This window comes from Procambarus clarkii, chromosome 16 (assembly GCF_040958095.1).
Source record: "Procambarus clarkii isolate CNS0578487 chromosome 16, FALCON_Pclarkii_2.0, whole genome shotgun sequence".
Classification (NCBI taxonomy): Eukaryota; Metazoa; Arthropoda; class Malacostraca; order Decapoda; family Cambaridae; genus Procambarus; species Procambarus clarkii.
In genome coordinates this window covers 18,825,971-18,840,249 of record NC_091165.1, presented here as the reverse complement: position 1 = coordinate 18,840,249, position 14,279 = coordinate 18,825,971, and the positions used below count along the sequence as shown (strand labels likewise).

The window sequence follows — 14,279 nt, the reverse complement described above, 5'->3', positions numbered from 1 at the left end:
CACAGATCAAGATTGTGCTGCACGATCTAACGTGGCCCCCACTAGAGCAACGTAAAACAGAAGGACAACATTAGAGCCTTTTGGGCTAACGCTTCTAGATATTCTTATTAACCAATTATCCTTATTATAAGCACTTATGCGTGCTAATAGAGCCATTTAAATCATGACTCTATATTATCTGTTGCATTATCTCCTATCGCAATAATACTGCTTAACAGGGTAGAGGTAGTTTATATATCTCCAGAACAAAGCTGGTGCCAAGACAGCCTCCTGAGGTACTCCAAGAGTTGCGTCTTGACAACCTCACACATGTACAGCTTCTCGCTCTTCGCGTCCTGGTAACCAGTTTTATAACCTTGATGCATAGCCTTCTTTACCACGTGCTCTTTATTTATAAAGAAATTTTCAGTGACGATTCCTTCGTGGTCGTATGATATTCAGGTCTTTGTAATGTTCTTAATGTTGACGAAAATTAGTTATTTTTAATTCTTGCTTCGAAACCAGAATAAATGTATTTTTGCAAAAAATTAACTTTAGTTTGAATGCTGTGCTTTCTGCTATGATAAATTTAAGTATCTATAATGATGTCATATAATTATCATTGATAATTACACACAAATTGTTAATTTAGATTTTCAATGAATTTGATTCATATTTAAAACATTTGGTAAACAACATGTTACGTTATGCCATCAGTCTTGGCGACCACGATGACTATTGCATACAGACGAACACGTGATAACCATCCTACTCTACTGGAGCAAGACAGAGTTTATGTAGCAATTGCTCCGGCAAACTGTGCCACCGCTGAGAGCTTCTGCAGTTCGCTCCAGCGGGTCTTTGATCCTCCAGAGGCCGGGGGTGGGACCGGCGCGCCGCTCTGCTGCTCCAGCGGTCTCCAGCGGTCTCCTCTCTTTGATCCAGCTGGAGGCGCGTTCCGTGAATGGCAGCGACACGAAGCTCATCACTTCCTTGTAACAGGATCGGTGAATGCGGGCAAGTTCATTAGAGAGATGGCCAAGAGGAGACGCAGGAGAGGTAACCCACTGACTTGCCGCTTCTCGCTCTCTCCTCCTGCCTCAAGCTGGAAGACTTGTCGTTGCTGCAACTGATGAAATAAATATTCCTGCGGTTTACTTCGCCACTTGTGTAAGTCACCAGCAGGGGCGAAGCGATCACATGGACACCTAACCCTGATTGTCTTAGTGGATGGTCACCGTTCCTCTCCTAGGTCCTCATATCCCAGCTCATTCTCCTCATATTTCTTTCCAGTGCTGTACAGTCATACTGGCTTAGTGATTATCTCATAATTATCTTATCTTCTCACTTTGAGTAGTTGGAGACAGTTGACCAGACAACACACTAGAAATTGAAGGGACGACGACGTTTCGGTCCGTCCTGGACCATTCTCAAGTCGATTCTCAAGTTGGAGACAGTTGTTCCAGCAGCGCCTCAGTCTTACAGGCTGGTCACACTCACACGCCACCAACCTAAGTACGACAACGGTCATGTTGGGAGGAGCACCGCTGACCCACAAGACAATGTGGGCTTTAATATATAAAATTAATCATCAATGTCTAAATTTTGAGCCATGACGAAGGTAAGGTAATTATCAGGAGAGAACGCAAAGCCAGCTTGACTATCTAAGACTTGGGAGGTATATGAAGGCAGGATGGATGCTTGAGTATAAAGGAACCGTGCCCAACCACTTTAGACATCGAGGAGCAAACGCTGACCCGCAAAGAAGCGAGGCAGTCGCTCTGCCAACCAGTACAGGTACTTGGGCTAACGAATCCAGTGCATAAACGTTCAGCATAAATACCCAAACTCTCGCCTTTTATTATGAAGAAATAATTCAGTTTTTTAATGCTTTCCTCTGCACTGAAATATATGTTAAAATCTAAATATTTTCTCAATCTAAATAATTTCACTTGATGTAGATGCAACTGTGAATACTGTACCAGATGCAACTGTGAACACTGTACCAGATGTAACTGTGAACACTGTACCAGATGCAACTGTGAACACTGTACCAGATGCAACTGTGAATACTGTACCAGATGCAACTGTGAACACTGTACCAGATGCAACTGTGAACACTGTACCAGATGCAACTGTGAACACTGTACCAGATGCAACTGTGAACACTGTACCAGATGCAACTGTGAACACTGTACCAGATGTAACTGTGAACACTGTACCAGATGCAACTGTGAACACTGTACAGATGCAACTGTGAACACTGTACCAGATGCAACTGTGAACACTGTACCAGATGCAACTGTGAACACTGTACCAGATGTAACTGTGAACACTGTACCAGATGTAACTGTGAACACTGTACCAGATGTAACTGTGAACACTGTACCAGATGCAACTGTGAACACTGTACCAGATGCAACTGTGAACACTGTACCAGATGCAACTGTGAACACTGTACCAGATGCAACTGTGAACACTGTACCAGATGCAACTGTGAACACTGTACCAGATGCAACTGTGAACACTGTACCAGATGCAACTGTGAACACTGTACCAGATGCAACTGTGAATACTGTACCACACCAACATTACCAAGTAAATGGTACAAATATAATCAACAATAATGGTTACCATAACCTGAGTGTAAATGTGTGCCATTGACCAAGGCATTAACTCGAGGAGAACTACAAAAGTATTAGTGATACAAGACATTATAATTTTGCTTCCCATTATGACCATATATATTAATACTGTAACATTATTTTTGGTCTCTGCATTGTAAGAATAAGAGAAGTTAGAACGCAACTCAACCAGAGACGACTTATAGTACTGGTGATGGACTCTTAACCCTTGATGGACTCTTAACCCTTGATGGACTCTTAACCCTTGATGGACTCTTAACCCTTGATGGACTCTTAACCCTTGATGGACTCTTAACCCTTGATGGACTCTTAACCGAGGACGATATCTTAACCGGGTCAGGACTCTTAACCGGGTCCGGACTCATCTTGATCTAGACCCTAGACCGAAGGTTTACAACGATCTAGACCCATAGACCAAAGGTTTACAATGATCTAGACCCATAGACCAAAGGTTTACAATGATCTAGACCCATAGACCAAAGGTTTACAATGATCTAGACCCATAGACCAAAGGTTTACAATTATCTAGACCCATAGACCAAAGGTTTACAATGATCTAGACCCCTAGACTAAAGGTTTACAATGATCTAGACCCTAGACCAAAGGTTTACAATGAGCTAGACACCTAGACCAAAGGTTTACAATGATCTAGACCCCTAGACCAAAGGTTTACAATGATCTAGACCCCTAGACCAAAGGTTTACAATGATCTAGACCCCTAGACCAAAGGTTTACAATGATCTAGACCCCTAGACCAAAGGTTTACAATGTTCTAGACCCCTAGACCAAAGGTTTACAATGATCTAGACCCCTAGACCAAAGGTTTGCAATGATCTAGACCCCTAGACCAAAGGTTTACAATGATCTAGACCCCTAGACCAAAGGTTTACAATGATCTAGACCCCTAGACCAAAGGTTTACAATGATCTAGACCCCTAGATCAAAGGTTTACAATGATCTAGACCCCTAGACCAAAGGTTTACAATGATCTAGACCCCTAGACCAAAGGTTTACAATGATCTAGACCCCTAGACCAAAGGTTTACAATGATCTAGACCCCTAGACCAAAGGTTTACAATGATCTAGACCCCTATACCAAAGGTTTACAATGATCTAGACCCCTAGACCAAAGGTTTACAATGATCTAGACCCCTAGACCAAAGGATTACAATGATCTAGACCCCTAGACCAAAGGTTTACAATTATCTAGACCCCTAGACCAAAGGTTTACAATGATCTAGACCCCTAGACCAAAGGTTTACAATGATCTAGACCCCTAGACCAAAGGTTTACAATGATCTAGACACCTAGACCAAAGGTTTACTATGATCTAGACCCCTAGACCAAAGGTTTACAATGATCTAGACCCCTAGACCAAAGGTTTACACCAACATAACACACACTTGAACATGACAGAGAACAAGAACATGAACTCAGCAAGAGAACGGACTGGCCTCATTCAGACACGACGCAGTTTTCATTAGGTAGTTCCTGAAACTCTCAGTCATAGATCTTTATGCAGAGCAATTCGTACCTTGTGATGATGCTGGACGAGCGGGAGATAATAATCATCATCCGCTCAGATCAAAAGGCTTGGCCGACTAAATGGAATAGTGATGTAAGGAAATTACAGTACAAGTGCAGTAGCATCTACATAGATCCTTTTGATCTCTTATGATGCTTCTCCGAAGCTGTTATCGCTAACGTTCTTGCTTCAAACACAGTACAAAAAATCCTATTTGCAATGCAATGGAAAAGGCCTCTACAAATTTCTGGAAAACTTCTCTGCAGAGCAATGGAAATTACAGTCAAAGAATCCTGGATACTAATCTTCACCATCATGGAAAGCTGTAACTGTAACACACTGTAACACTCCTAGAATCCTGAACTTGTAAAAGCACCTTAATCACCTTCAGTGATTAAGTGCTTAATTGCACACTAGTTTCTCTATCAGCTATCTCACACTGTCAGAGTAAAAGAGACAAATGTATGTGAATGCATGTGTGTGTGTGTGTATATATGTATGTGTACGTATATGTGTGTGTGTATATATATGTATGTATATAAAGTATATATGGAAGCTGATCAGAATTACATTTCACCTTTGTAAATGCACATTAATGACACCATGTAAAAGACACATCGAACACTTTATGTAGGGCATACGTAAATCTGTGTATCTATGTATTTACGTATGTAGCTTAGCCTAGCATTTTAAAAGCACCAAATTACCTTCTATGGTTGATTGTTCAATAAATCCCTGAACTATATGTTTAACACATCTCTAACCCTGTCCATGGAGGACAGAAGAAAATGTCTATATGCTGGTTAGCATTGTAAATGTGTGGCCACGTCTGTGGTAGAAAATAATAAAAAAAATCATGGAAAGCGTCTCTGTAGAGCCTTAGATAATGAATACCCAGACAGAGTTCATGAAGCCCTGAACACCAGAGCCCAGAGCCAGACCCAGAGCCCAAACCAGACCCAGAGCCCAGAGCCAGACCCAGAGCCCAGAGCCAGACCCAGAGCCCAGAGCCAGACCCAGAGCCCAGAGCCAGACCCAGAGCCCAGAGCCAGACCCAGAGCCCAGAGCCAGACCCAGAGCCCAGAGCCAGACCCAGAGCCCAGAGCCAGACCCAGAGCCCAAACCAGACCCAGAGCCCAGAGCCAGACCCAGAGCCCAGAGCCAGACCCAGAGCCCAGAGCCAGACCCAGAGCCCAGAGCCAGACCCAGAGCCCAAACCAGACCCAGAGCCCAGAGCCAGACCCAGAGCCCAGAGCCAGACCCAGAGCCCAGAGCCAGACCCAGAGCCCAGAGCCAGACCCAGAGCCCAGAGCCAGACCCAGAGCCCAGAGCCAGACCCAGAGCCCAGAGCCAGACCCAGAGCCCAGAGCCAGACCCAGAGCCCAGAGCCAGACCCAGAGCCCAGAGCCAGACCCAGAGCCCAGAGCCAGACCCAGAGCCCAGAGCCAGACCCAGAGCCCAGAGCCAGACCCAGAGCCCAGAGCCAGACCCAGAGCCCAGAGCCAGACCCAGAGCCCAGAGCCAGACCCAGAGCCCAGAGCCAGACCCAGAGCCCTGACAATGATCAGTACACAGAGCCTTGGAACAAAAACAAGAATTCATCTAAGTAGTCTCCAGGATAACGTCTCCGCTCCAAATTGGAAAAGGATGAAGCAATAAAAATTACTTTTGATGATAATTGCTTTCCCTGAGTAATAAAAAAAAACACGCTTATCCCGTCGCCACGTTAAAAAAATATCACGACTTACTATTTCATTATCCAAAATGAACATAAAAATCAATCTAAAATTCAAAATGATTTCAGTAAATGAGAAGATGATTGACCTTCGCCTTCCCGAAGGTCACTCCAATAAAACTCCGCGAGTAGGCGCGCCCTTCCCTTTGAAAATGTTTCTCTTCCATAAAATCAGTTGAGTGCAGTGGGTGAGACACTATGCCAAGGCGGCAGTCGTCCATAAACTGGAAGAGACTGGAAGATCACTAACACGTCTGGCAGGAGACGTAGATGTAGCCATTAACAATGGCTATGTGGGAATTATGGCCTTAGTGTTTATCAAGTGAAGATCAACACATTACAAGGTAGGCAGAAGTAGAGAACTTTCTTTGTTTTATTTGATGAAGACATCATTAATAAAGATAAGTCCACGGAAAGGTTGTATTTATCCATGGGACAGGAACTGTTGGAACCCTGGTGATAGGGTAACGCTGTGACTGAAGTATGGGTGACTGTGTAACACTGACTGAAGTATGGGTGACTGTGTAACACTGACTGAAGTATGGGTGACTGTGTAACACTGACTGAAGTATGGGTGACTGTGTAACACTGACTGAAGTATGGGTGACTGTGTAACACTGACTGAAGTATGGGTGACTGTGTAACACTGACTGAAGTATGGGTGACTGTGTAACACTGACTGAAGTATGGGTGACTGTGTAACACTGACTGAAGTATGGGTGACTGTGTAACACTGACTGAAGTATGGGTGACTGTGTAACACTGACTGAAGTATGGGTGACTGTGTAACACTGACTGAAGTATGGGTGACTGTGTAACACTGACTGAAGTATGGGTGACTGTGTAACACTGACTGAAGTATGGGTGACTGTGTAACACTGACTGAAGTATGGGTGACTGTGTAACACTGACTGAAGCATGGGTGACTGTGTAACACTGAGACTGAAGCATGGGTGACTGTGTGACACTGTGACTGAAGCATGGGTGACTGTGTAACACTGACTGATGCATGGGTGACTGTAACACTGACTGAAGCATGGGTGACTGTAACACTGACTGAAGCATGGGTGACTGTGTGACTGAAGCATGGGTGACTAACACTGACTGAAGCATGGGTGACTGTGTAACACTGACTGAAGCATGGGTGACTGTGTAACACTGAGACTGAAGCATGGGTGACTGTGTAACACTGACTGAAGCATGGGTGACTGTGTAACACTGAGACTGAAGCATGGGTGACTGTGTAACACTGACTGAAGCATGGGTGACTGTGTAACACTGAGACTGAAGCATGGGTGACTGTGTGACACTGTGACTGAAGCATGGGTGACTGTGTAACACTGACTGAAGCATGGGTGACTGTGTAACACTGACTGAAGCATGGGTGACTGTGTAACACTGACTGAAGCATGGGTGACTGTAACACTGACTGAAGCATGAGTGACTGTGTGACACTGTGACTGAAGCATGGGTGACTGTAACACTGACTGAAGCATGAGTGACTGTGTGACACTGTGACTGAAGCATGGGTGACTGTGTGACTGAAGCATGGGTGACTGTGTAACACTGACTGAAGCATGGGTGACAGTGTAACACTGACTGAAGCATGGGTGACTGTGTAACACTGACTGAAGCATGGGTGACAGTGTAACACTGACTGAAGTATGGGTGACTGTGTAACACTGGCTGAAGCATGGGTGACAGTGTAACACAGTGACTGAAGCATGGGTGACTGTGTAACACTGGCTGAAGCATGGGTGACTGTGTAACACAGTGACTGAAGCATGGGTGACAGTAACACAGTGACTGAAGCATGGGTGACAGTGTAACACAGTGACTGAAGCATGGGTGACAGTGTAACACTGACTGAAGCATGGGTGACTGTGTAACACAGTGACTGAAGCATGGGTGACTGTGTGACACTGTGACTGAAGCATGGGTGACTGTGTGACACTGACTGAAGCATGGGTGACTGTGTAACACTGACTGAAGCATGGGTGACTGTGTAACACTGTGACTGAAGCATGGGTGACTGTAACACTGACTGAAGCATGGGTGACTGTGTAACACTGTGACTGAAGCATGGGTGACTGTGTAACACAGTGACTGAAGCAAGGGTGATAGTGTAACACATACTGAAGCATGGGTGACTGTGTAACACAGTGACTGAAGCATTGGTGACTGTGTAACATTAGAAAACCTCATCTAACAAGAGTATTTCTTAGTTGCTATCATTTATATTACCAAGACAGACACCCATAATTACATTTCAAGATGACACATTATCATTGCTGATTTTTGGGACGCCAAGAATGTGTGGGTTCGGCTTTAACATTATAACACTGTGGCCAGCACTGTTGCAACACTCCCACACGCTGCCTCCCCCTACTAATAACCTGTCCTGCAGCTCTGCTACATTCACGTCTTTCCTGCCGCGCAGTCAACAGTCTGACGAGACCAGGATTAATTCTGCCCTGATAACAACCGCACCAGGAATTAAACAGTCACTAGCGACCAGCCTCCTCTTCAAAATCAAACCAAACACATCTCTTGCGACCAGTTTCTCTAGCGACCAGCTTCTCTGGCGACCAGCTTCTCTAGCGGCCAGCTTCTCTGGCGGCCAGCTTCTCTGGCGATCAGCTTCTCTGGTGACCAGCTTCTCTGGCGACCAGTTTCTCTAGCGACCAGCTTCTCTAGCGACCAGCTTCTCTAGCGACCAGCTTCTCTAGCGACCAGCTTCTCTGGCGACCAGCTTCTCTAGCGACCAGCTTCTCTAGCGACCACTTTCTCTAGCGACCAGCCTCTCTAGCGACCAGTTTCTCTAGCGACCAGTCTACCCGTCAATAGCCAAACACACAGTCATAAACTCCATCATTCAAGACAAGGCCGCAAATAAAATTAAGATTCCATAAGACAGTTATTTGCCTATCAAGTCATCAATAAATTCATTATATTGAATGCAGCCAGGTACAGTCTCTCGGGAAGACGAGGGAGGGAGGGCTGATTAAATATTTATGTCCCATGATGCGACGGACAGAGAGGGAAACCTGAATGCTAAGATCAAATCTAATTAATTCAGGCGTTCCTTTGCCTTTCTCTGGCGTAATTGTCATTGTAAGTTAATGGAATATTTGAGCAGGAACAACAGAATCCAATTATCCTCAGATGAGTCCGTCTCCCAGGAAACCCAGGAGGCTCTGAGGGCAGGCTCCTCATGCTGGGGTCACTGACGGCGGTGATCTCTGATGAAGCATCACGTGAGCGCCTTACTGCCATGCTCTGATCAATAGCTCATCCCGGTCCTCCTGCAGGAAGCCTCACATTGTCACTTGAGTAATCTTCTGAACCGTGTTATATATAGCTGGGTTATCTCTAATATAAAGGCAGCTTTGTCCGTGCCTCTTCTCAGTCACACTGGCCAGCAGGACGAGGCGCTCACGCCATGACCACATGTCCCTCCTCCTTACACCACACCTGTTCAAGCTGTCTGTTCCACCATGTCCCATACACACTCTCCCTCCCACACACTCCATACCTGTCTTAACCACGCACTCTCCCCTCTCACACACAGCAGGTGCTGGGGCTGGTTACACCACAGGTGTTGCACAGGACCCCATCTTGTTTTTTCTTCTATTGTGGGATGTGTCATGTGTCATGTGTCGGGGAAGAAGAGGCTCAACAGATTGTTGTTGCTGTTGTTGTTTTAAATTCAGTTGCCCAGAACCAAAAGTTGCAAGTAGCACTGGCTATGGTGAGCCCGTAGTGGACTTACCTGGCACAGGAGCAGGGCTGTGTGGAGAAGAACAGACGTCGCTGATGTCATTTGTACATGACCTGATTATGTGTGTGGTGTGTGGCGAGTGTGTGGTGTGTAGTGTGTGGTGTGGCGAGTGTGTGGTGTGTAGTGTGTGGTGTGGCGAGTGTGTGGTGTGTAGTGTGTGGTGTGTGGCGAGTGTGTGGTGTGTGGCGAGTGTGTGGTGTGTAGTGTGTGGTGTGGCGAGTGTGTGGTGTGTAGTGTGTGGTGTGTGGCGAGTGTGTGGTGTGTGGCGAGTGTGTGGTGTGTGGCGAGTGTGTGATGTGTGGCGAGTGGTGAGTGTGTGGTGAATGTGTGCCCTTCTGAGAGCTGTACCCATGATGCAGACAACCATGCCAGCGAGCGAGCGTCTAAGGTCATATGAGCCAACACTTGGGTGTAAAATGTGTGCGAGTGGTGGCGAGAGCTCTCAGTTCGTCTTCCCAGGGCCCTTCCTCCCTGGGCATAGACTGAGTCAGTTCACTCACTCGCATCACTGAACGCGTTCAAGTGTCTCTCTCTCACGTTGAGTAAGAGAAAGTGTGCAATGGTGGTAGAGGGAGTTTATGAACACATTACAAATGACTGAATGTCTGAAAGTGGTAATGAGACAAAATTGATGAAAAAACAGCCTGAAGCTCCAAGCAGTCACTTCAGTATAGATAATACGGTGTCAGCTATTTATCCAGAAGGCTAAGAGAGTACCAACACAGACCTCTTGTGCTGGTATACTCGTAGTTAATACCAAGCTGTAAATCAAAGGTCTTTGGTCTGTGAAATGTGGTCATCTATGCCTCACCTGACTCCCTATACCTCCCCTCCCGAGGGTAGTGGTGGACACTATCATTCACACTGAGGGAGGAGACCCGCAGACACAAGCGTGCTACAGGTACTGGGGGCGGGGCACCTCCTCTTCCCAGACATGGAGACGCCTCTCAAGGTAGAAGTCGACATGAAGTCGAACTCAAGGAAGTGTAGCTGGACTTAATGTTTGGTACAGTCAGGAGAGAGAGCAATTAATGGTGATGATTCACAATGAAATCACAGTAACGTGATGTATCTATGAGTAATATGGAACAGGACGAAGGGCTCGAACCAATGATGAACTTCTATTCCATCTCTCTATTCCAATCTCTATTCCACCGTAACATTTCCAACCGGCTGAAGCTTCTCTGAATGTTTTAAATGCAGATTGTTCGCGCTATAATTGTCACAGGACTTCATGTACTACAAGACACAGCAGAGACACGGTGTCACTAGCAAACTGCCACCAACTACTGACAACGGTCCCCAGGGACACCAGCCCCAGGGGTCACAGGGACACCAGCCCCAGGGGTCACAGGGACACCAGCCCCAGGGGACACGAACCCCAGGGGTCACGAGCCCCAGGGGTCACAGGGACACCAGCCCCAGGGGACACGAGCCCCAGGGGTCACGAGCCCCAGGAGTCACAGGGACACCAGCCCCAGGGGACACGAGCCCCAGGGGTCACGAGCCCCAGGGGTCACAGGGACACCAGCCCCAGGGGTCACAGGGACACCAGCCCCAGGGGACACGAGCCCCAGGGGTCACGAGCCCCAGGGGTCACAGGGACACCAGCCCCAGGGGTCACGAGCCCCAGGGGTCACGAGCCCCAGGGGTCACGAGCCCCAGGGGTCACGAGCCCCAGGGGTCACGAGCCCCAGGGGTCACAGGGACACCAGCCCCAGGGGACACGAGCCCCAGGGGACACAGGGACACCAGCCCCAGGGGACACGAGCCCCAGGGGTCACGAGCCCCAGGGGTCAGAGGGACACCAGCCCCAGGGGACACGAGCCCCAGGGGACACGAGCCCCAGGGGTCACGAGCCCCAGGGGTCACAGTGACACCAGCCCCAGGGGACACGAGCCCCAGGGGACACGAGCCCCAGGGGTCACGAGCCCCAGGGGTCACGAGCCCCAGGGGTCACAGGGACACCAGCCCCAGGGGACACGAGCCCCAGGGGTCACAGGGACACCAGCCCCAGGGGACACGAGCCCCAGGGGACACGATCCCCAGGGGTCACGAGCCCCAGGGGTCACGAGCCCCAGGGGTCACAGAGACACCAGCCCCAGGGGTCACAAGCCCCAGGGGTCAGCAGGGGACACGAGCCCCAGGGGTCACAGGAACACCAGCCCCAGGGGACACGAGCCCCAGGGGTCACGAGCCCCAGGGGTCACGAGCCCCAGGAGTCACAGGGACACCAGCCCCAGGGGTCACAAGCCCCAGGGGTCACCAGGGGACACGAGCCCCAGGGGTCACAGGGACACCAGCCCCAGGGGACACGAGCCCCAGGGGTCACGAGCCCCAGGGGTCACAGGGACACCAGCCCCAGGGGACACGAGCCCCAGGGGTCACGAGCCCCAGGGGACACGAGCCCCAGGGGACACGAGCCCCAGGGGTCACAGGGACACCAGCCCCAGGGGACACGAGCCCCAGGGGTCACAGGGACACGAACCCCAGGAGACACGAGCCCCAGGGGTCACGAGCCCCAAGGGTCACAGGGACACCAGCCCCAGGGGACACGAGCCCCAGGGGTCACGAGCCCCAGGGGACACGAGCCCCAGGGGTCACCAGGGGACACCAGCCCCAGGGGTCACCAGGGACACCAGCCCCAGGGGACACGAGCCCCAGGGGTCACCAGGGACACCAGCCCCAGGGGTCACGAGCCCCAGGGGACACGAGCCCCAGGGGTCACCAGGGGACACGAGCCCCAGGGGTCACAGGGACACCAGCCCCAGGGGACACGAGCCCCAGGGGTCACGAGCCCCAGGGGACACGAGCCCCAGGGGTCACCAGGGACACCAGCCCCAGGGGTCACAAGCCCCAGGGGTCACCAGGGGACACGAGCCCCAGGGGTCACAGGGACACCAGCCCCAGGGGACACGAGCCCCAGGGGACACGAGCCCCAGGGGTCACAGGGACACCAGCCCCAGGGGTCACCAGGGGATTACATACGCCCTATTACAAAGAAAACTGACTCGTTAATCATGTTGTTGCAGCTCTTAAATTACAATTCCATCCTTTATTTGTAACAACTTATACAAATGGTTGCAATTATGGCTCAACTGAACAGGTGCACACCAGTGTAAATCACACATATATTTTTGGACACAAATTGAACAACATTTAGCTTACAATCGGAATGGTGGTACAACAGTCTCCAGTGTTGAACAATGGTATGGCCTTGTGGGGTGATTGCTCGGCACCTTAGTCGGACATTAGCAGGTCTCAGAGACTGTCAGAGACTGTCAGAGACTGTCAGAGACTGTCAGAGACTGAGAGACTGCCGTGACACATTTATCTGACTTGGGACAGTACTGTCATGATTGATATAAGTGCTGAATTTATTAAGATTAATGAGATTTAATACTATACTAGAGTTAGATAATTTGGAAGAACATTATTTTGCGTTTCAGAGAGGTAACTAGTTACTCTCTAAGGGGAGGTCATCGCTGGAGTCCTACACCTGTATAGTCCACTGATGAATTCACCGATCATGTAATTTTAAAGTATATGAACTGAACAGTCACGTGAAGCATCACAGTGGCTGGAGTCTTAAGGGAGAGAGATGGAGCATCTCTGAGACACAGCATCTCTGGGGCACAGCATCTCTGGGGCACAGCATCTCTGGGGCACAGCATCTCTGGGGCACAGCATCACTGGGACACAGCATCTCTAGGGACACAGCATCTCTGGGGCACACAACAGCTGGATGTACAAGAGGAAATCTTTGTATGTACACAGCTGAAGCCCAAAGAGAGCGGACATTACACTCGGTTTACAAGTCGCACTCAATGAAGCACTCAACGAACATCGACCGCTCGAGTGCGTCAGAGTAGAGCACTTGTCACACAGGTGGTGGTGAGGGAGAGTGTGGGTGGTGGTGAGGGAGAGTGTGGGTGGTGGTGAGGGAGAGTGTGGGTGGTGGTGAGGGAGAGTGTGGGTGGTGGTGAGGGAGAGTGTGGGTGGTGGTGGTGAGGGAGAGTGTTGGTGGTGGTGAGGGAGAGTGTGGGTGGTGGTGAGGGAGAGTGTGGGTGGTGGTGAGGGAGAGTGTGGGTGGTGGTGAGGGAGAGTGTGGGTGGTGGTGATGGAGAGTGTTGGTGGTGGTGAGGGAGAGTGTGGGTGGTGGTGATGGAGAGTGTGGGTGGTGGTGAGGGAGAGTGTGGGTGGTGGTGAGGGAGAGTGTGGGTGGTGGTGAGGGAGAGTGTGGGTGGTGGTGATGGAGAGTGTTGGTGGTGGTGAGGGAGAGTGTGGGTGGTGGTGAGGGAGAGTGTGGGTGGTGGTGAGGGAGAGTGTGGGTGGACGAGACCGTCTGTGGGAAGATAGGAAGTGTATTAGGTAATCCAGGTGAGGGGTCGAGCAAGATTATAACTCGTGTGGCAACATGGATTATAGGCAGACGCCAGAGATGGATGGCTGTGTCAGGTGCTCTGGTTACCCACATCCATCATGCCCGGTATTGGCTCTTCCTCCTCCCATTATTGTAATGCCCCAGTTTTTTTAATAGATCGCATGTGACAACTTGAAATTATATTTCAACGTATAACTCAATTTATTATTTATGCCCTCTGAAAATTCTCA

The 14,279-nt window shown here is 49.2% G+C and overlaps 1 protein-coding gene across 1 annotated transcript; it reads left to right on the top strand.

Moving 5' to 3' along the window:
• Positions 1 to 710: 710 nt before the first annotated feature.
• Positions 711 to 5,759, top strand: LOC123751328 (proteoglycan 4-like). The gene is made up of 3 exons (XM_069325530.1): positions 711 to 1,038; positions 2,228 to 2,625; positions 5,076 to 5,759. The coding sequence occupies exons 1-3, from the start codon at positions 711 to 713 to the stop codon at positions 5,757 to 5,759; spliced, it is 1,410 nt and encodes a 469-aa protein (XP_069181631.1).
• Positions 5,760 to 14,279: the final 8,520 nt, after the last annotated feature.